Source organism: Petaurus breviceps, unplaced genomic scaffold (assembly GCF_028583685.1).
Source record: "Petaurus breviceps papuanus isolate PSGF00001 unplaced genomic scaffold, PetGlider_PUasm1.0 129, whole genome shotgun sequence".
Taxonomy (NCBI): domain Eukaryota; kingdom Metazoa; phylum Chordata; class Mammalia; order Diprotodontia; family Petauridae; genus Petaurus; species Petaurus breviceps.
In genome coordinates this window covers 7,356,739-7,379,644 of record NW_027185665.1, presented here as the reverse complement: position 1 = coordinate 7,379,644, position 22,906 = coordinate 7,356,739, and the positions used below count along the sequence as shown (strand labels likewise).

The 22,906-nt window shown below is 36.0% G+C and overlaps 1 protein-coding gene across 4 annotated transcripts in view; it reads left to right on the top strand.

Annotated features, from left to right (window-relative positions):
• Positions 1-22,906, top strand: part of LOC138173247 (WD repeat-containing protein 7) — a 494,247-nt gene that overhangs the window by 49,676 nt on the left and 421,665 nt on the right. For all 4 annotated transcript variants that reach the window (XM_069103220.1, XM_069103240.1, XM_069103213.1 and 1 more), the window contains 9 exons: positions 821-899; positions 2,568-2,742; positions 4,459-4,535; positions 5,835-5,954; positions 8,266-8,411; positions 8,904-9,006; positions 13,695-13,836; positions 13,952-14,200; positions 15,269-15,489. In XM_069103220.1, the coding sequence (XP_068959321.1) occupies positions 821-899; positions 2,568-2,742; positions 4,459-4,535; positions 5,835-5,954; positions 8,266-8,411; positions 8,904-9,006; positions 13,695-13,836; positions 13,952-14,200; positions 15,269-15,489 (1,312 nt within the window). The remainder of the gene's footprint in view (positions 1-820; positions 900-2,567; positions 2,743-4,458; positions 4,536-5,834; positions 5,955-8,265; positions 8,412-8,903; positions 9,007-13,694; positions 13,837-13,951; positions 14,201-15,268; positions 15,490-22,906) is intronic.

Sequence of the window (22,906 nt, the reverse complement as noted above, 5' to 3'; positions counted from 1 at the left end):
TTTTATTTTTAATGTAATCCTTACCAGGTGTTAAGGTCAATATTCCATATGTCACTCAAAAAAGACATTGGTTTGTGTTAATAAGTTTTTCTCAAGGTAATACTTTCTATAAGTATTTTTCAGAATAATGCATTTTACAGCTCCTACTTTGTCTTCATTTAAGATACCGTCTTTTTGGAAGGTATTTATTTAAAAGCAATAGAACTGCAAATAGAATTAGAAGTGAAATATTGTATTTAATTTGTAGCAGTCCTACAGAATGCATTTCAGTTGATTGTTTCATGTTTCATTTTTTTTTGGTGCTGACAATTTTGAAGCTGTGCTTATGCATAAAATATATTTATACATACATATATTCAGTATATGAGTATTGTATGAGGCTTGACTTTTATATAAGTTGCTTTTATGTAACAAAATTATTATGGTTCAGTTAAATTCTAACATTTCTGTTATAGATATAAATACATAAAATATAAACTTAAATATAAAAATAGCTAGTTTCTTTAATGAAATTTGTTAGGTTTAAAGGTATTAATATTTTTACCACTGGGACAGAGTAACCCTCAGTTCTTTTAAACATATAATTATTTTTTCTTGTTTTTAATTTTTAATTAGAAATAATTATTTAGGCTCATCTGAAAAGGAGCACATGAAAAACTTGCAAAAGATGAATCTGGGGAAAAAAATTTATAGTAGAATGCAAAACCTTGAGGTAGATAGACTAAATGACAGAGGGAACATTTTTCTTCGTATGATTTTGTAGAGCTCATGAGTGAAGTAGTTGGCTGCAATGGATCTTTTTGTATTTTATATTTTACAGAGAAATGTGCCTTTGGGATGTAAGTGATGGCAGATGTATTGAGTTTACAAAATTAGCTTGTACACACACTGGGATACAGGTTAGTATTTTAATTCTTTAATTCATCAGGCTACAAGCACAGTGTGCTAAAGTGTTTTTTTTTTCTTTTTTGGAGGGGGGAAGGTAGGGCAATTGGGGTTAAGTGACTTGCCCAAGGTCACACAGCTAGTTTTTGTGTTAAGTGTCTGAGGTCGGATTTGAACTCGGGTCCTCCTGACTGCAGGACTGGTACTCTATTCACTGTGCCCCTAGCTGCTAAAGTGGTTTTAAGTGCTGCTTCCTTAAAAGGCTTCTTTAAAACTCCCAGACTTAAAAGTCATCTCTGATTCCTCTCTCCCTCAGCTTCCAGGGTACTTTTTACCTCTTTTAAGCTCTTATAATCTATTTTACTTTAAATAATTTTTGTTCACATTGTATCTTCTTTTTTTTTAATTACTCAGGGGCAAAAATATTCTATTTATCATGACATCTGTTCTTTCTACATTTAATACAATTCTTTGCCTATAATACAAAATTAATATTTTTTTAATGAGTAGATGAATGAATGAAAAAGTCTGAGTTCTGTACCTGGTATTGTTTCTTATTCTGAGTCAAACCCTTCTTCAGTTTTCTCATTATATGTATTCTGTACTAACGTGCAGGGAAATTACAAAGGTTATGGAAGATTATGATACTAACTTCTAAGGGGCATCAAGATGTAGAAAAATGTAATTTTTTAAAATGTAGAATTTTCAGAGGGCACATCTTAGAGTCAGACCCAGGTTCACTTCTTGTCTCTGAAACATTCTGGCTGAGTGGTCTTTGACAAGTTATTTAAACTTTCAGTGCCCCAGGCAACTTTTTCTACCTAATTTCCTCCAAAAAAGTAGTAAGAAAAAGAAAAATTTGAAATACAGGGACCAGAGTTTTGATGTGTAGGATTTTTGACTGTAGTGTAATAACTCCTTATAAAATGGACCTCTCTCCTTTAAAAATTTTTTTTCTTCCATGACCCACCAATATTTTATGGAGGAATAGATGTGATCTTAAGACTATAGGCCATAATTTCCTTTTACTTGAAAGGAAATGAAAATGAACATGACTATTATTAATCCAAATATTGCCCCTTATTAATTTTTTCTAAAATTTGAGGCACATGAACTTTTTACCCAGTTTCAACTTTGTTCAAGTGTGTGTGTATGTGTGTAAAGGCTTAGGACATTTCTTCATTATTTATTATGATAGAATCTTAGATTATTACACCTAGAATATGTTTATATATCTGAGAACATTGTCTTTGTTGTACTGTATTTTTAATGTCATTTAAATATTCTGATGCTGAATGTTGAAGAAAGAATAATCTTTAATGGACACCTTGATGTAACACTATATTTGTGGGCACAACTTATGAATCTTTAGCACTGAATGAGTAAGAATTTTTTTTTTAGAGAGACCTGGCATAGTCGAAAGCATATTGACTCTTGGGCCAGAGGACCTGGGTTGAAATCCTGCCTTTGACACTACTGTTGTAATAAAATTTGGTAAATGAAAGGATTGAATTAGCCTCTGAGCTCCCTTCTAGCATGACTCATTAATAATCCATATTTAAAAACCTTAGGGGAACAGTTTTATTTTTGCTGAGAGACCATATAGCTAAGCATTTGATAAGTTTAAATATTAAGTAGAGAGAGAATTTGTCACAGATAATGTTCTTTTAATATAAAACTAGTTCTACCAGTTCTCTGTTGGGAATCAACGTGAAGGGAGACTGCTGTGCCATGGACATTACCCTGAAATTCTGGTTGTGGATGCCACCAGCCTTGAGGTTCTTTACTCCTTAGTGTCAAAGATATCTCCTGACTGGATTAGCTCTATGAGTATCATTCGATCCCACAGAACACAAGGTCAGTGTACTTTAAAAAATTTTTTTGAAAAGGTAATTGAAACAGTTACTTCTTTCAGCAAATTTCATTGCAGAGATTGGTACTTTTACTTTTACATTTATAACCATTTCCATGATTTTCTTGCATTTAGAAACAGAACATTACTGCCAGCAATCCAAATAATCCCTTTCAGTTTACCAGTTAACTCACATGTTGAATCCTGTTTTATGGAAGATGATATTGTCCATGTACTGATTCTGGCCTCCTTGGCTTTCCAAGGTGAGGGGAGGAATCCTTCTCCCATCCCTCTTGGAATCTGGGAGGAATGATGTTATTTATAATTGGTCCGTTTGTATATTTTTGGAGTATGGTTTGGAGGTCAGTAAGGTAGATTTAGTGTCATGTTGAGTTGTTACCAGCAAAGTTACAAGGAAAAGGTGTGCACTTATTTTAAGCTGGGACAACATTCATAGAAAAATTTAACTTTTATTTTCAGAGCAAACTGTTATTGCTATTCACAACGAGGAAAAGAAACAGAAGCATCTAGGAGGAAGGGTCAGTGATGACATGTGTCTTCTGAATGTAGTGATCTTCATTCCAGAGGGTGTTCCCACAAGCTTTTTTTTTTTCTTTATGACATTCTCTCCCTGAGCACTTCACTGTCTTGTTTCTTTGTGGGGGCCTGTGGCCTAGTGAATGGCTGTTGGCTTAGAACTCTTCTGACTGACTCTGTATGGACACACTACCAAGTTAACCAACCATAACATGATAGCGGTTCTTGAAGATGACGTGTTTGTATAAAAGACTTTGCCAGTCCCATCACTCTCAGGCCTCATTATTATTATTATTATTATTATTATCATGCTCATCTTCATCATTAACTTTTTAAGGGTTGTGTTCTAGAGGGAAAATCAGATCCTGGAGTATTTAGCCAAATCAGATCCTGGAGTATTGAAAACAGCTGCTGTGTAAAGGCCAAAATTGCCATGATTCTGCTTTTGTGTTTTCTGACTTTGACTCATCTTACCTGTTTAAAGTGAACTTATTTGATGAGCTGCTCATACAGCTCCATGATATAGTTTCCATAATGTGTTTTCTTTTCCTTTTGGCTTAACCATCCACATAGGAGAGAGAGGCAGCCATGGCAGAGTGGATAGAGAGTTGGTTTCAAAGCCAGGAAGACCAGGATTCAAATCCCACCTCTGAATCATATTGACTGGATGACTTGAAATAACTTTACCTCTCAGTGCTCTAAGTAATTATACAAAGCTCTTAAGTTGTAGAGAGAGTGATGACCTCCATTGATAAAAGAAGGTTGCTTATCCAGATGTTTACTGTACCAGTGAAGTTACAGGTCCAGTCCCTTTCACATTCACAAGATAATCTCTTTTGCTTTGTTATTTATCAAGCTGAGAAGATTTGTAGCTCTTTGGGGTGTGATATAGTTTGTACAGCGTCATGTGTAAATTGAAGCATTTGGAGGACATCATAAGCAGGGTCTTTTGTCTGGACTTTGTGTAGAATATTATTTATAACGCTGGCAGTGACCTTAACTGAGCACTTATTTGTTAGGTTGAGAAAATCAATACAGGAACAGTTCATTTCCCTTAGTCGTATGGAAGCTCATTGGCCAGTAAACAAAAAGCAGTTCCTTAAACATCATGAGTATATTATGATTAAAAAGTGTTGATGTTGGAGAAAATGTATTATATTTGTATCTTTTTGTTTCCTATTTAGAGGATACTGTTGTAGCAGTTTCAGTAACAGGAATCTTGAAGGTTTGGATTGTTACATCTGAAGTTAGTGGTACGCAGGTAAGATTGGTGATCGATCTCTTCAGTTTTCTCATTATTACTTCTTACTGTACTCAATCCTTTGTAGTAATATTTTGGGCATTTGTATTTGGTGTTTATTATGGTTGTCTACCTAATTTTCTATAATCTGAATGTTTTAGACTGAATGGTGCCCTAATAATTATATAAGTAAATTTTAAAATTTTCTTTTAAGGTGTGTGTGTGTGTGTGTGTGTGTGTGTGTGTGCGTGTATACATATATATATACTATTATTAATACCATCTTACATGTAATTGGGAAATAAGATATACAGACACTGAGGCATAGAAATCCACTGGAAAAGTCGAAAGGGGTATGGGAGAAAATATGGGAGAGAGCAGATTGGAGGAGGGGATATCCTGTGGGACTGCTATTTTGGGGCGGTGGGTAGGGGAAAAACGGAGAGAAAATTTGTAACTCAAAATCTGGCGGAAATAAATGATGTAAATCAGAAGTTAATAAAGCATTAGAAAATTTTTCTTTTAAGGAATGCTCAACTTTCTTGGAATATGAGATAAAGAAGTGCATTGTAGGAGGAAATAGTTGATTCTTACTTCTGAGTAAACTTCTAAGTTAACTCCTTTTTTTTTTTTCCAAGCAATTGGGGCTAAGTAACTTGCTCAAGGTTACAAGGCCAGTTAGTTTTGTGTGGGTGCTGAGTACCTGAGGCTGGAACCAATCCCGGGTCTCCCGACGCTGGGGCCAATGCTCTTACTCACTGTGCCACCTGGCCACCCCTCTAAGTTAACTTCTAAGATGGTTATATACTTGAGAAGAAAATAGCAAAAAGTAAACACCGATATTTCCAGTCATTTGCCTCATAGTATTTGCGTTCTGTTAGTAGGCTGGGCAAATCTGTGCCTTGCCAACACTTGTGCTGGTCTTTCTAGCCAAGGAATTTGACTTAATTAAAAAGAAAACAAAGATAGCACCAAACTGAATGAATTCTTAGGTGTTTCAGAGGTTGCATAACAGCTTGGTAACAATCAGAATTCATTCTTTTTTTTTGTTTCTGTGTCCTTAGTATCTCTAGTATCAGTTGCATACTAGGCAGTTAATGAATGTGATTCTACCTTTCTTCATCAATAGTGTGACCTTATTACATCTTTTCAATACTCTCAGTTGTCAATATCTTTAACATGTGTGACTATGTGACTTTGGCATGTGGTCTTTGTTCTTTGTTACTGAGTTGCTGAACATAGCACATTCCATTTTCACTTCATTTTATTTGGTTGTGTAATTTTTTTCGTGGGTAACCAAGTTATTTTTATATCTTTCAGGATACTGAGCCAATATTTGAAGAAGAATCCAAACCAATTTATTGTCAGAATTGCCAAAGCATTTCTTTCTGTGCATTCACCCAAAGGTCACTTTTGGTTGTGTGTTCCAAATATTGGAGGGTAAGGTTACCCAGTTATGTAAAAAAGCTGGTTTTTCCTACTTTACAATGTAGACTTTTTAGACATTTAGTGCTGAATTTAAGGGATAACTCTGAGAAAGACTCTTAATCTTTTAGTACTCATGTCTAATTTATGTTCCTTGTTCTTTTTGTAGCAGATCTTCCTCTTTGGGGGAAGTATTTGGATGGGTGTTCTGTGGAACTCTATTCTTTTCAGGGCAAATTCAATAAAGATTGAATAAGTGTCTGCTATGCAAGGAGCTCCTATCTTAATAGGGAGAGGGAGAATAAAAAAAAGGTACACAAATAATTGTAATCCTGCTTACAGTATGAGTGAATAGGAGATATCAGAGTGACATGAGTCATTTGTAGTAGATAAGGGATCACTTCTGAATATGGGAATAAAGGAGGCCTCTGTGAGGGGCTGACACTTGAATTAGGCCTTGAAGTTGGAGGAGGATTTCCATAGGTAGAAATGAGTAGATTGGCATGGGGCTGTTTCCAGGCATGGAAGAAAACATTCATGGAGTTGGAAAATAGTATGTTGAGATCACACGGTGGAGTTGTTACCACTCTAAGGAATGAAGGGAAGTTGAGCTATGATTGAATGGGAAGACAAAATATGCTGTCTTTTGACTGAACAAATCCACTATGCTTGATCTCTTGAGACAGATCAAAGCAGGGAGAATTAGGGCTGCTTAGCTGATGCTGTGGACTTGTCTGTTTCTGTTCTACAGTAGGAACAGAATAGAGAAGCTGAATATCTTTGGAAGGAGGGAAGAATACTTTATTTCAAATGATACTTTATTTGTGGTAGATAGAGGTATATGAAGTCTAGGTCTTTTGTTTCTTGCTGTCTTTTCCCTTGCATATCTTGTGTTCTTCTGAGTTGTATTTGTCCCTGAGGAATTTTGGGTGTGAGGGCCACCTTTGAACCCTTGTCTGTTTTCATATGTGTGTCTCTTAAAATGTTGTAACCTTTGATAGCTTAATTTGGTTGGAAAATAGTGTAAAGGAGAGCTTTATGAAATCAGTTTGGAAAGAAGAGTTGTAGTCAGTTTGTAGTTTGAACTCTGATTAGTTGTCTTCAGATGAATTCTAGAACTCCAGAATTTGAGTAGGAAAAGGCCTCAATGGCCATTCTCAGACCTAAAAGAGAATGCCCCTCCCAGCAAGTGGTCATTGAATCTCTGCACAAAGACCTCCAGTAAATGGGCAACTCACAATGTATTGAAGCAGCTCGTTCTACCTTGGTATAGCTCTAAATCTTAGGCAGTTTTCCTCTCTAATATCAAGTCTAAAAATGCCTCTTTGCAACTTCCATGCCTTTTGTCTCTGGACAAATACAGTAAGTTCAGTCTCTCTTGAAAATGATCCACCTTTTCAGCCCTTGTGGACAGTCACAGTGTACTTCCTTACCCTTCTCCTCAGGGTAAACACACTTAATTCCTTCATTGATATTCATATGGATGCACCTGATATCCTTCACCATTAGGCATTCTTTAGCATATCAGTGTTCTGAAACTGACAGAAAGTTCCAGAAATTGTCTGACTCTGATCTGGGCAGCACCTTTTGGTTCGAACACTATACTTAATGCAGCTTGATATCTTAGGGTTATTTTGAGTTGGGGTTTTTTTTTTTTTTTGGCTCCCATATTATACTCTTGACTTGTGTCCAGTGTTAGTACACTAGCAGCCTCAGCTCTTTTTGTGATAACTTGCTGCCTAGCTGTGCTTTGCCATTTTGTACTTATGTAGTTGATTTCTTGAATATAAACCTAAGACTTTACATTTATCGCTATTAAATTTCATTTTATTAGATTCAATTGTAAAGTTATGTTTAACTGCATATTTACTGCAATTGTGATATAAACATCATTGGGTGAGACAAGCTGAATTTTCCAGCCTTTTCAGATTTCATTAAGGAAAATCTTACCTCTCTCCTGGATGGTTTCATGTATTTGTTGATCCAGAGGCCACATGCACTTTGGACAGTACATCTTATATTTCCTGATGAACAACCTCAGCACTACTCTAGGAGTTTTAGTTTTCTTCAGCTGCACCCTGATCTTTGCTTTTTCTATGACAAGCCTGTAGTATAGTGCTGCTAAGCACTATTGATTGTTTCTGCCTCTTCTTGCTTGATTGTTGCCACTAATTATTGCTGAGGAGACCTGAACTTTATCTCATCTCCTTCTGGTTGACTTTGATTGAGGAGCTTTGCTTCTAGAGGATTTAACTGAGATGTCACTGTTTTTACTTAGATTGTAACATGAATTTAGAATTTTGAGTTTGTCTCTGGTTTTATGTAGGTATTTGATGCTGGAGATTATTCTCTGTTATGTTCTGGCCCCAGTGAAAATGGACAAACATGGACAGGAGGTGACTTCATATCAGCAGATAAAGTTATTATATGGACAGAAAATGGAAAAAGTTATATTTACAAACTACCTGCCAGGTACTCATTAAATAATAATAAATAATAAGTCAGAATATAAGAAAATATAAGAAAAAATTTAGGCATTAGAATCACCATGAAATGTAGATGAAGACTAAATACTTTCAGTGTCAAATTTCAAGAAATTTACTGACTTTTGCAATGAAAAATTAAAGCAGTATATGATTAAAATATCGTAAAATATGTAGTGTAATATTAAAATTGTGGTATTAAATTTAAAATGTAATTTTGAAGATTAAAATATGAAATTTCAGTTTAACTCACAATTTGAATTATTAAAAGGGACATTAAAATTTTTTTGCTGAAGTAGGATATGTTAAATTACACTTGACATTTTATATTATAATTTAACAGTGTAATGCTTTTACATATAATTGTTATGAAAATACACATTTTGAATGGTAAAAAGCCTTGTAGTATGGAATTAGGTGATAGAAAAAAGTTTTAATGTATGAATTTTCATTGAAGATAGTATTTTCTCTTGATTCTCAGTTGCCTACCTGCTAGCGATTCATTCCGCAGTGATGTTGGAAAGGCTGTTGAAAATTTAATTCCTCCTGTACAGTATGGTCTCTTGGATAGAGAAGATAAAGAGGTAAGATGCATTCTGAGCATTGTGGCCATACACAAATTCACTGAAGCAGTTGTATTAAACAAATTATTTTATATATATCTATAGATATCTATCTGTCTATCTAATTTATATTCCTTATTAGCCCAGTATATTGATTTGTTCATTTTAAGACAGTAGAAAGTTCTGTAAAATCTAAGTTTGACGATTACATTTACCTACTTTTTGGGAAAGCTTTATTCCTAATATCTTCTGTCCATCGTAATGTGCCCATTATTGTCTTTCCCGATTGACTCATTGAACTTGCTGTTCCTTGAACATGATGCTCCAACTTTATCCTGTGTCTTTTTATTGGCTGGTGTTTTCCATGCCCCGAATGACCTGTATCATCGCCTCTACCTTCTGGCCTCCTTCAAGACTTAGCTCAAATTTCATTTTCTATAGGAAGTCTCCCTGAGTTTGTCTCCACCTCCCAAACCCCCCAGCACCTTCCGCTCAGGTTGCTTTCCGTTTGCACAACTCATATCTATCGTGTATAATTTTCCGCACGTCGTCCTCCCGTCAGAATGTAACTTTTGAGGACTGGCACCCTGTTTTGTCTTTTAGTATGTCCCCAGCACTTTGCACCGTGCCTGGCACATTGTAAATGCTTACTGACTGATGGAACCAAAGTATGGTTGCCTTTTAAAGCTGTAAAGTAGGACCCCCCTGGGTCAGTTCTTTGGAGGAAACCCCCCGCCCCCTACATTCTCTCTAACTTCCATTTTACTTGAAGACAGATCCTTGGTATCCTTTGCCTTAAACCATTGGCATTACTTTATGCATAACTTTCTCCAGCTTATTGCCATGGCATTCTTCTGCCAGTTCAGTTGTCCTGCCTGATCACGTGACCTGGGATTGCTATATATATTTTACTTTGGACATATATCTTGAATGAAACATTAATTCAGGTAACATTGTAATATAAAGCAGTGATATGCATGAAGGTATGTATTGTACCAAAGTGTTCAGTCATGTGGATAGTGCTTTAAAATAAAGGAAACAGAGACTGACTAGTCAGCACCAAGAAGCACAGACTTAGATGAAGGGGAGGCAGAATAACTAGTTGATATTTTCCTTGTCTACCACTCCTTTTGTTCTCCTGAAAATCATCGTCTTCATCATATTACAGTCTCTGGTAATAATTTTCTCCTGGAAACCTAAATGCCCACCATATGATTTTCTTCCTGAAAGTTCTCATTTCCCCTTCCTGGCAAATTTGCTATGGGAAGGATGAGATTTCATTCTCATTTCTTCAGCTTCCTTCTAACTATGTCCACTGTGCTTCACACTATTCAAGATTCTTAAATATTCCTGTGTAGGCTTCTCCATGTCCCATAGGCCCCAAAGTTGCATAGTCTCTTTGTATCCATAGTAATATATGCAGTAGTACATTTATCATTTTCCAAAGACTTTAGGGAATTATGGATGTTGCTTATATATTCAAACTAACTTTGGATGAAATTAATGCTGAAGCTAATTTACATTAATTTAGCATGGACTTTTAGGAACAGTAAAAGATTTAGAAGGATGATCCTATTTAATATAATGGTTTATCATTTAAAAGAATCTCAGAGATTTTGATGACTATACCTTGAAAACATGAATAAAAATAATTTATTTTAATTGGAAAACATTCATTATGACCAAAATTTATTTAATATTGTTCTAAGACTGTACTCTTGTTTTCATTTTTCATTTTCATTTTTTTTTTACTTTATTTCTTCTTTTTTAAAATAATTGATGTATTTTTATTTACTTTCAGTTTACAACATTCAGTTCCACAATCTCTTAAGTTTCAAATTTTCTTCCTCTCCTTCTCCCCCTCTTCCCCATAGCGGCATGTAATCAAATATAGGTTCTACAAATACCTTCATGTTGAACGTTAGTCATATTGTAAAGGATTATAACCACCGACTGAACAGTGCAAAAAAAGGGATAAAACAAAACAAAACACAAACAAGAGAGAGCAAATAGTTTGCTTCAATCTGCAGACTCTAGTTCTTTCTCTGGTTGTGGGTAGCCCTTTCCATCATGAGTCTTTTGTAGCTGTCTTCTAATCTTGTATTGCTGGGAGGAGTCCAGTCTATCAAAGTTAGTCGTTACACATGCAATGTATCTGTAATTGTGTACAAAGTTCTCCTGGTTCTGCTCTCCTCACTCAGCATCAGTTTATATATGTCTCACCAAGTTATTATGAAGTCTGTCTGCTCCTCATTTCTTATAGCACAGTAGTATTCCGTTACATCCATATACCACAACTTGTTCAGCCATTCCCCAATTGATGGGCATCCCCTTGACTTCCAGTTCTTTTCTACCACAAAAAGAGCTGCTATAAATATTTTTTACATATGGGTCTTTTTACCACTTCTGTGATTTCTTTGGGATACAGCCCCTGAAGTGGTATTGCTGGGTCACAGGGTGTACATTTATTTATAGCCCTTTGGGCATAGGTCCGGATTGCTCTCCAGAATGGTTGGATCAGCTCACAACTCCACCAACAATGCATCAGTGTTCCAGTTTTTCCATATCCTCTCCAGCATTTATCATTTTCCTGTTTTGCTAAGATTGTACTCTTTAAGCTAACTGATGCAATTTTTTAAAAATATAAGAATGCTATTTGTCTAATATTTTGCCAATTTTTTTCTGAAAATTCCATTTTGTATTCATTGTGGTGGTGAGATAGAAAATATTTGTCATAAATACTTTGGGAGAGAAAATTTGTTTAGCCATAAGTAATCAAGTTCCTCCGTATTAAACTGGCCATACTATATTTACCCAACTTAATTTGCCACCTTTCCCTAACTTGAATTCTCATCTCCAGTTAAATTAGAAGGCTATTTTCTGTGTGACAAAATGATCACCCTGGCTATCTTTAAATGTACAACTGCTTTTTCCCACCCCGCCAGGCATGTTAAATTTCATTTTTTAATTTCAATTTCAATTTTTAAGGCACTTGTTGGCATAAAATGAGTGGCCATTATATTGGAGTAAAAAATACTTTGGACTTTGTCGAATGACTTTTTGGTGAAAGAAGTTATGGCATTTCTATGAAATGGTAAAGCATTAGGAACTTTAGATTTCAAGTAAAAAAAAACCAGTTGGTTTAGTTTATTTTGCTTGAGATTCAGGAAACTCCTATGACCGCTTAATTATGTTTTCATATCAGTTTTAATTTTCTGTTGAAATAATTTTTTTTGTTTTTGTTTATGAATTCTGAATTATAAAGTCCAGGGGGAAAGGGAATTTAATTATTCAGTCTTCATTTTTCCTTCAGTGCTTATTACAAAAATTTGTGCATAGTATGTGTTCAACAAATACCACATTTAATTAAGAAATGATGTGCTTGACTTTTCAAAGATTTTGGAAACTGTCTCATTTTTTAGCAGGAACCTAACCTTATTCATTTTTTTCTGATAAGACTAAAAAAAATTGTCCATCATAGATATGAAATTGTTAGCAAAATCCTAGCCAATGAGTTTGTTAAGTTCATTTTCCAAATGTTAGTCCAAGTTCAATATTGCATGTGTGTATATGCACGTAATATGTGATATTTAATATGACAAAATTTTTACAATGACATAGAATTTATGTCTATGTGAAAATCTAATTATGACACTATTACTGATATTCCTTCATATGGAGTGTGTCTATTTGGGCTTGCTGTTTGGGTTCAAGTTGTGACTAAACAAGTGAATTAGGCCCTCAGGTACAGAGTTTTCTTTTCTTTTTTTTTGGGGGGGAGGCAAGGCAGTTGGGGTTAAGTGACTTGCCCAAGGTCCCACAGCTAGTGTCAAGTGTTTGAGGCCATATTTGAACTCAGGTCCTCCAGACTCCAGGGCTGGTTGGTACTCTATTCACTGTGTCACCTAGCTGCCTGAAGAATTTTCTTACCTCTATAATTAGAGGGTTGTACCAAATCTCTTATAAGGAAAATCATAATGTGTATATATAGACAGAGCAGACCTTGGAGTTTGGAAAACATCAGTTCAAATTCTGCCTCTGATGCATGGTGGGTGTGTGCTCCTGGGCAAAGTCTTTAACCTTTCAGTTCTCTGTGTAACCCATAAGTTGCAGTTAAAATACTAAGGTACTTTGAGAAAGAAATTGCTTATCTGGGAATTCTTTACATCAATGAAATCATGGGCCCCATCTTAAAATTTTTATGATTACATCACAGTGATTATTTAAAAATGGAGAGTTTTTTGTTAATAAAGTCATGAGTCAATGTGAAAAGTTAGTATACATGATTTAATAATGGTAAGTTTTAACTGCCTAATAGCTGTCAGGATCATTAATCAATATTTGCAAAACACTTTGCCTCAGAAATTTTATTATTTATAGAAAGCAAATTTTGTGCTTAATTTCAATATTATTGCATAATTTTAGATATTATGGCAGAGTTGGCTTAACAATGCCTTTTTGGTATTTTTGCACTACCTTTCTTATAAGGTTTTTGGAAGAAATTACTTTCCAAACCTTTAAAACTGGAAATGTCATTGTAAAAATTTAGAGTGACACAAATACATTGTCTATAATGTATTTTGTATTCCTGGCTTTAGAGAAAAATAATATCTGCATCGAAGCATATGTTGTTGATATTTTGACTGTCCTTATTACACATTAAACATATAGCTGAAAAATCTGAATGAATATGTATTTTTTTTTCACAGTTGTTTATCTGCCCTCCTGTTACACGATTCTTTTATGGACGTAGGGATGGCTTCCATAAGCTACTTATTCAGGGAGACTCTTCAGGAAGATTGTGTATTTGGAATGTACCAGACACACTTGAAAAACAGGAAGCTACAGAAGGTAGTGGCAGTTTAACTGATAAGAAACACAAATAAATATTCTTTGATATATTTTTATATGTTAAAACACTGTCTTTTTTTCTTCTTTTTATTATTTTTAAACAAAACACCTCTAGGATTGGAAATGACAACTTCAATTTGTTTACAAGAGGCCTTTGGCAAACTCACTCCTTGTCCTGCTGGAATTATAGATCAACTAAGTTTGGTTCCTAATAGCAACGAACCTTTGAAAGTTACAGCAAGTGTGTACATTCCATCCCATGGACGACTTGTTTGTGGTCGTGAAGATGGAAGCATAATTATTGTGCCGGCAACACAAACTGCTATAGTCCAGTTACTACAAGGGGAGCACATGCTCCGGAGAGGTAGTGAAATAAAACTTTACCATCTTATATTTTGAGAAGAATTATTAGAGATACTTCTTTAAAAAACAAACATGTTGACAATGTAAAGCTTTGTGTCCTGTTGATATTTATAAAATGTTAAATGTCTGACTTGCTTTTGTTGTCTCATGCCTTTTTTGTTGGGAGCATTGCAGTAGCTTTCTGGTTGGTCCGTCTTCAGTTCTCTCCCCAGTGCAGTCTCCCTTCCACTCCTCTGTCAAATTGATCTTCTTAAAGCCCAGCTCTGACCACGTGAACTCTTATTTAAAAAACTCCAGTAGCTCCCTATTACCTCCGGGATTAAACATAAAATCCTTAGTTTGGCTTTTAAAACTCTCCATAGCCTGCCCTCCCTCCTGCATTTCCAGATTTCTTATATCTTTTATACATCCTCTGTGAGCCAGGAGACAACTGTCTCCCAGTCTCCCTATGATTTCTTGCAGAAAACCCTGCATTTTTTGATTCTGCATTTTCACGGCTGCTCCCCCATGTCTGCGATTCTCTCCATCCTCCTCTCTGGCTCTTGATTTCCTTAAGTTTCAGTTAAAATGCTGCCTTCCAAAAGGAAAATTTTCCCATCTCCTTTAATACTAGTGTCTGTTTCCTGAGATTATCTCTAATTTATCCTCTTTATGTCTGTACGTGTCTCTCCATTTAGACTGTGAGCTCCTTGAGAGCATGGGCCGTTCTTTCCTTTGTGTTTCCCGCACTTAGCCTGGCACATGATGGTACTTAATAAATGCTTGTTGACTGGATTTGACTTATTGTTTTTGTTTCTGTTAATTTGATCAGTGTTTGAATTAGTGTCACAAAAGAAGAAATAGATGAAGAATTTTAGCTTAATATATTAGAATCTACCACTTAATTTCTTGGAATCATTTAAATTTAGAAAGTAAGACTTATGGTATGATATAATCCTTTTTAAGTTTAAACTAGGATATTGTGTGTGTGTGAACGTAAATGTGAATAGATCAGTTTGTGTTATTTTTTATTGAAAAGCTTTAAGTCTTGAATTTCTACCTCATTGTAAAAACAAAATCTCATTTACAGGTTGGCCACCTCACAGAACTCTTCGGGGTCATCGGAACAAAATTACATGTTTACTATATCCTCATCAGGTCTCAGCTCGTTATGACCAAAGATACTTGATCTCTGGAGGAGTGGATTTTTCTGTCATAATCTGGGACATTTTTTCTGGAGAAATGAAGCATTTCTTCTGTGTGCATGGTGGAGAGATTACTCAACTCCTTGTTCCACCTGAAAACTGTAGTGTAAGTTGATTATAAAAGATCACTATTATTTTGAGTTAAAGATAGTTTTGAATCATATTGCCAAAGGCAAGTAAATGAATTTTTGTTTGTGGATTAATTTAAGGAAAAAGTTCATGATATTAAAAAAAATGATTTTTAAAGAATGTAAAAGCATTATCTAGTTGTCCTTTTTAAAAATCAAGTTTTTATTTACCACTCTGTACATCAGTATATAGGATGAAGAATTTTAGTTTTAACAGTGTTGAAGTACCATGGGTTTTTTCTTAGCATATACTTTATAGCTCAGTATGCCTTTATCATTATTAGATCCTTTTCTGTTATCTCTTTTTCATTTCTTTTTCCTTTCACTAGTTTTCTGTTGAGGGTATTTTATATTAAAAAAATCTTATCTTTGCCTTTATTTTTGTATAGATTCTAATTAACTTCTTAGACAACTCCTTTATGCAACTTCTTTCCCCTCTCCCCCTGCCTACCCGATATATTGTTTCAGTGTATGTTACGAGAGGTAACCCCCTTGAGAACTGTTTTTGTAACTTCTTTGACTTTGGTCAGTATGAAGTAGGAGTTCATTTCATTTGTTAACACAACCAAGATCTTTTAGAAAACATTAAGATAAGTCATCTGCAACTAGGACCTCTGCTTACATTGTAAGTGAGGAGAGACCACAGTCTTGCCTCCTGGATAGAAGAGTGGGTTGTACAGTAGCAACAGTGCCACTGCTTGTTTTTCTTTTTTTAAACGTAATATATGGATTTTATCGGATTCAGATTTATACATTGCATCAATGTTCTTGCACTCTGAAGGCCAGGTTTCTAAAATTTATTTCTCATGTTGAAATTGGTTAGGTTATTTACCTAGCTCACTTTAGACTAGACAAGAACAATTTCTGTTGTTCTCAGGTTCTTCTAAAAATGTCCATTTCATCATTTTGTGGCACTATAATTTTCCAATTATATACTGTAATTTGTTTAGCAGTTCCCTGATACCATATCCCCTTTGTTTCTAATTTTTGTCTACTATAAGAGCTGATAAACACATTTTTTTTTACATATAATTTTTTTCTTTCTTTGATTTCCTTGGAGGAATATAGGGCCAATTCATAGTTCTATCAGTAGTGCACTAACATATCCATTTTCCCACAGTCCTACCAAGAGTTGTCATTTTCCTCTTTGGTCATCTTTGTCAACTTTGAGGTGGAACCTCAGAGATGCTTTACTTTTTTTAATGCTTAGTGCCTTAGAACATTTTATGATTGTTGATGACCTGGATTTCTTCCTTTGAAAATTGCCAGTTCATAAGTTTTGACCATTTATGTATTGAGGTGGCTCTTAGCCTTATAAATTTGAATCTGTTCCTTAAATATCTTAAAAATGAGGCCATTATCAGAGAATCTCATTGCAAAGATTTTTTTCCCAATTACCTGTTTTACTTCAAATTTTATTAGATTATATTTGTGCAAAAACTTTACTTTTACATAATTAAAACTGTTCATTTTATTGCATGTGATAATAACAACATTTATGTAGTGTTTACTATGTGCCAGGTATTCCTCTCCATCACTTGTTTAGTCATGAGTTTTCCCCATCCATAGATCTGAAAGGGGTAATTTCTTCCTTGCCACTCTAATTTGTTTATAATGTGACTTTTTATATCTAAGTCATGTGTCCATTTGGATCTTATTTTGACATATAGGGTGAGGTATAGGTCTATACCTTCTTTTTTCTAGGCTGCTATTCAATTTTCTCATCAGTTTTTGTCAAATAGTGAGTCCTCCCCCCCAGTAACTAAGGTTTTTGGGTTTAACAAATATTATGTATTCTGTGTTTATTCACTTGTATAGGTTTTGCATCACAATTTTCACAATTGACTTTAGAGCCTTATTCAGACATTCTAATACAAGGCCTAATTTCATAGCAAACATGGAAAGAATATGTGATTTCTTTGTAGGAAGAGAGTTACATGAGGCATATCTCAGGAAGTAAAATGACTTGTCCAGAGTCTCATCCCCCAAAACAGCTTTTGGTGGTATTTGAACCCATGTCCTACTGACTCCCAGCCTAGCATCCTACCCACTTTGTCACTTATGCCTCTTTCTAGTTTCATATTAAATGAAAAACAATTTTCCCTTTTATTTTTTAAAAAATAAGGCCTTTTGATTTTGTAAATAAATTTATTGGTAAATTAATCTTGTAAACTTTATATAGTGTGGTACACAGTATTGTTTATTTTCACAAGATTGATAATATCTGGATAAAAATCACTTGTAACTTTTTTGCGCTGAAAATTTTATAGTTACAAGAAAAGTACAATTTCATAATACTGAGCAGTGCTGAGTTTGTCATTAGTTTTTTAATACTAGCAGATTTTAATTTTTTCATAATTAAATTGAAAACAAGCATGTATTTTGGTTTGTTGACATTTTTTCTTTTCTTTTTAAAATAATAACAGTAATAGTCATAAAAGCTAGGATTTGCATTAGTGTTTTAAAGTTTACAAAGTACTTAAAAATAGCTCATTTGGTCCTCACAACAACTCTGGGAGATAGGTATTATTATCATCGTCCTCATTTTACAGAAGAGGAAATTGAGGCAGATAGTTAAGTGACTTGCCTGGGGTCACATAGTTAATAAGTCTCTGAGATCAATTTTCAACTTGGGTCTTCCTCACTCCAGGTATAGTATTTTGTGCACTGTGATACCTAAATCAAAGGCATAAAAATAAAAGGAGAGGAATGTTGTACTTTTAAAAATGTCTGTAACTTTGTGCTTGAGCATACATATCATTTGTGAGAAATCCAGTTGCTTCTCCTTTATTGCGGGATGTTTGTGATACCATAGGCTCTTCCATCATCATTGGGCCATCGACAAATACAGTGCCCATCCGTGAACAGGAAGTCAGTATGAAATGTGGAACTCTCTCTGGAGGGCTGCACTTTAAGTTTCAACCTCCTTCTTCCTATGTCTGCTTTCTTATTAACACATTTCCACTTAATCCTGTTGTCTTCTGCCATTTCCAGTTGTCAAGTATTTTTGTTTTGAGTGTGAGAGGCACAGTTGAATAGTGGATAGAGGGACAGTATAGAATCCAGGAAGACCTTGGTTTAAGTTCTGTTTCTGTTACCTGCTGTCTGCATTATCCTGAGCATAGCCATAACTTAATTAATATGCAGATTTTGACTTTATGGAGCTAATTTTTAAAAAATTAAATTGATTTGTTTACTTATAGTTTACAACATTCAGTTCCACAGTCCCTTGAGTTTCAAATTTTCTCCCCTTTCTTCTCCTCCCTCCCCACCATCATGGCGGCATGTACTCAAATATAAAGTCTACAAATATCTTCCCATTGATCATTAGTCAGGTTGTAAAGAAGGATTATAACTGATGGAATAATCAGTGGGAAAGAGGAAACAAAACAAAACAAGAAAAAGAAACACAGCACGTAGTTTGTTTCAACCTGCAAGTCACTTCACCCTGTTTGCCTCACCTCCTCATCTACAAAATGAGCTAGAGAAGGAAATGGCAAACCGCTCCAGTATCTTTGCCTCAAATGAGGTCATGAAGAGTCAGACGTGACTGAAATGACTGAACAACGCAACGCTCTGCCACATGGACTAATTCAAGTAATTAAAATATAACCAAAAGCTCTGTAGGATAATTCTAAACAAGCCTTTTTGATCTTTGATTCAGAAGGCATGTGAGGATGTTGTCGTCCCAGAATTTTATTTGAGAAATACTAGGGAGCACTTGACAGTTTTCTAGCAGTGAAGTAATTTTTTTAGAGTTGTGCATTAAAAACAAAACTACTCTGGCCACGGCTGGTGACATTGGAGGAAAAGGTGAGGCTCCACGTTAGGTTATTCTGGTAGTTACAATTAGAGAACATTGCATGACTTAGTGCAAAGAACTTTATTTTGGCATTTTTTTTTGAAGCAATTGGGGTTAAGTGACTTTCTCAAGGTCACACGGCCAGGTGTTTCTGGGTGGGCGCTGAATGTCTGAGCCTGGATTCGATCCCAGGTCATCCCAACACTGGAGCTGGTGCTCTTATGTGCTGAGCCCCCGGCCGCCCCTTGTGTTGGCGTTTTAAGCTGAGTTCAGATCCCAGCTTTTCCACCTACAACCCTTGATCCTTTGGGTACATAATTTTTCCTGTCTTGGATTCAGTTTTTCCGTATGTAAAATGAAGATGTTGGACAAGACCCCTAAGGCCCCTTCCCACTTCAAAAATCATATCTTATTGAATAAATTTTTTTGTGATACTCTCGATATGAGCATTTCTTAGTGACTGAAGTGAATAAAGGCATTGTGAATACTCTATTTCCCTCCTCCCCACTATTTAAAAGGATATTTAGTTGATTAGTGTAATGAGAATGGGAATTTGAAGATCTTCCCTGCCCCTTAATAGACCCTAGGGGGGGAGTTTGAAGACCTCCCCTTCTTTGAAAGTAAACTCTGCCCCTAATAGGCTGAATGTGGTCACATGGAGCCTGTGATGGAGGGAATTTGCTGAGGGGTGGAGCAGAGGCCACAGGAAGCTTCCCTGTTGTGATGATAATCTCTTCCCCCTAATAGGCTGAATGTGGTCACATGGAGCCTGTGGTGGGAGGAGTTTGCTGAAGGGAAGCAGAGCCCACAGGAAGCTGGTCAGAACTAGGGAGACAGTGGGGGAGAGAGGAGCTCAGGAAAGGAGATAGAGAGGTTTGTGAGTAGATATTGATCTTGTATTGGTTTGTGGGAAGGCTGAAGGATGCTGTGGCTCTCAGTGTTATTATGGCTTCTGAATATCTTTGGTACTGTGATGGAATCGGCTTCCTGGTTTGGGGATTGGGTTTTCAGGTGTTTGAATAAATGCTTCAGTTCTGTCCTCTACCTGGAGAGTTTGTTATGTTCTGTCATCGAAGGTCATGCAGTACTTACAGTCACGGCTTTATCGTGATAGAGGGCACTGTAAACATTGCATTGGCGCAGTAATCGGTGTTCTCTTTAACTCCTCCTCCTCCCTCATGGTACACATTCACTCAGTTTCCAAATCTTGCCATTTGTTCTTCCCAGTATCTTCTGCATTCAGCCCTTGTCCTTGCTCAGAGGGCTCTTCCCCTTGTTCTGACTTGTCAGCCCATACTTGTTGGAGTCCAGTGACTCTCTGTTACCTCCGTTATCACATATAAACCGCTGTGACATTTAAACCCCTTCACACTGTGGCCTGTCTTCCTCTTCATCTTAGCAGGTCCCAGCTCATCAGAGTTCACACATTCTGCAGGAATCTTGTTCAGGAGCCCTCTGAGAGCCCAGGGAATAAACCTCTGGGCCTGCTGTCAGGAAAACCTAGGTTCAGATGCAACCTCAGACACTTACTGGCTGTGTGACCCTGGGCAAGTCACTTAAACTTCTGTTTGCCTTAATTTCCTCAACAGTTAAAATGGGAATAATAATAGCGTCTATGTAACAGGTTTGTCATGAGGATCAAATGAGTTGATATTAGTAAAAAGCTCAGTGCCTGGCACAAAGAAAATGCTATATAAATACTTATTTCCTTCCCTTCTTCCCTTATGTGTCTTCACTTAAGTTTTCTAGAAAGGCTCTATGCAAAGAGCTGGAAACTTTCTTTGCTTTTGCTGCATTATCATCATCATTACCACCACCACCACCACCATCATCGTCGTCATCCTCAGCTTTTCTATGATGCCTTGTTTGCACTTTATGTATGCACATACATATCCTCTCACTAGAATAACACAACGGGACTGGGATTGTCTGTCTTCTCTCACCCTCTTTCTGTTTCTAGGCCACCTTTTCCTATAATACATTTCCCTCACAACATCTTTTACATCTGTTCTTTGCAGTTTCTTATTGATTGTATGTTGTAGTCTGCTCACACCTGCTACACGTCTTTTCGTGGCATTTCTTTGTGACATTAATTTTCACTTCTTTAGAAAGGATTGTATTGTTTGGCTTGCAGCCTGATAACATAATAGACTATTGGTATGAAAAAAAGAGCCTTTGTTTCTGGGAGATGCTTTGATGTCTTTGTGTTTACATTTGTATTTTATCTTAAGTTCAATAGGAAGCTGTCCAAGTTTTTTTTTTTTCTCCCAGCTAGGGAGTAACTTTGTGCCATAGATAATTTTAGCAGCTGTATTAAGCCATGGACCCAATTAGAACATGTTTACAGTTGTCTGGGGGGAGACTGATCAGTGGAACAAGGTCATAGAGATTTGAGAACATAAGATCAATGATTCTACTAGAAGGGTTTCTTGGTAAAAAGGAGAATGAATCGTCAATCTTTGAGGCTAGAGGTTAGGAGAAGGGTATGGGTGTTGACATAGATATAGGTTTGAAGCATAGTGGGGGACAATAGATGAGGGAACTTATTCCAGAATGCTTTATTCTTGGAAAAGTCAATTCATGAGTTTTCTTGGTAAAGATCTTCTGCTAAGAGAGAGGAGTCCTATGGGGCTTGGGTGTTTGAGCTTCCATTGGATAACTTTGAAGACAGAGTAGAAGGTTTGGAATAGCTAATATGTGGTATAATAGAAACCAAACTGGACATCACTTCAAAGTTTGCTCTGCCTTAATGTGGGACCAGTAGAGATTTAGGTAACATGATTGTGTGTGTGTGTGTGTGTGTGTGTGTATGGGTGTATGGGTGTGTGTTTTCCTTCAGTATTGGTTGGTTGTTCAGGAATAGGAATAGACAAGGTAGATGGGAGGCTTGGAGGGATGTGCAGGCCTCCTGCAGCCCCCTTTCCTGCTTGCCACCTGCCACCTAGCTGTTTCACTACATTGAACTGCCTTTGCCAAGAGGTGACTAAGGCAATGTGATACAGTAGAACTTTTTGGGAGGCTTTTGAGAAATTTAGTGGAAAATGTGTCGAAGATGTGGTTTTGGAATGATGTGTGGATTTAAATCATTCACTCTATTCTTCTCAGTCTTCATTTAGCATGAAAGATTATTAGTTAAAGATCTTCTGCTGTTATAATAATTTTATTCAGTTAAAGGTTTAAAAATATAATGGTTTCAGTAGATATTTTATATACCAAGACTATATTTACTATCAGGGAGAGGATGGTGGGACTTCATTGCTTATACTTTGGTTTTAAAATAGTTTTTCTTTTCATTTATTAGGCAGGAAGGGTGAGGGGAAAGGGCAAAGGGCACAGTTGTTATGACTAAAGTTCACTAACTGTACCTACATATACATCCAGAAGAGGGCTCCATGGATTTGTGAAAATGCAAGTGTGTCAGGTCACTATGTGTATCTACCTTCTTCCAAAGAAGGGTAAAGATTGAGTCAGGAGGTTCAAGACATTTGGTTGCTCCAAGAGACAGAAATATAATAATAGCAAGGAGATATCTGTATCTGTATCTCTATCTATCTATCTATCTATCTATCTATCTATCTATCTATCTATCTATC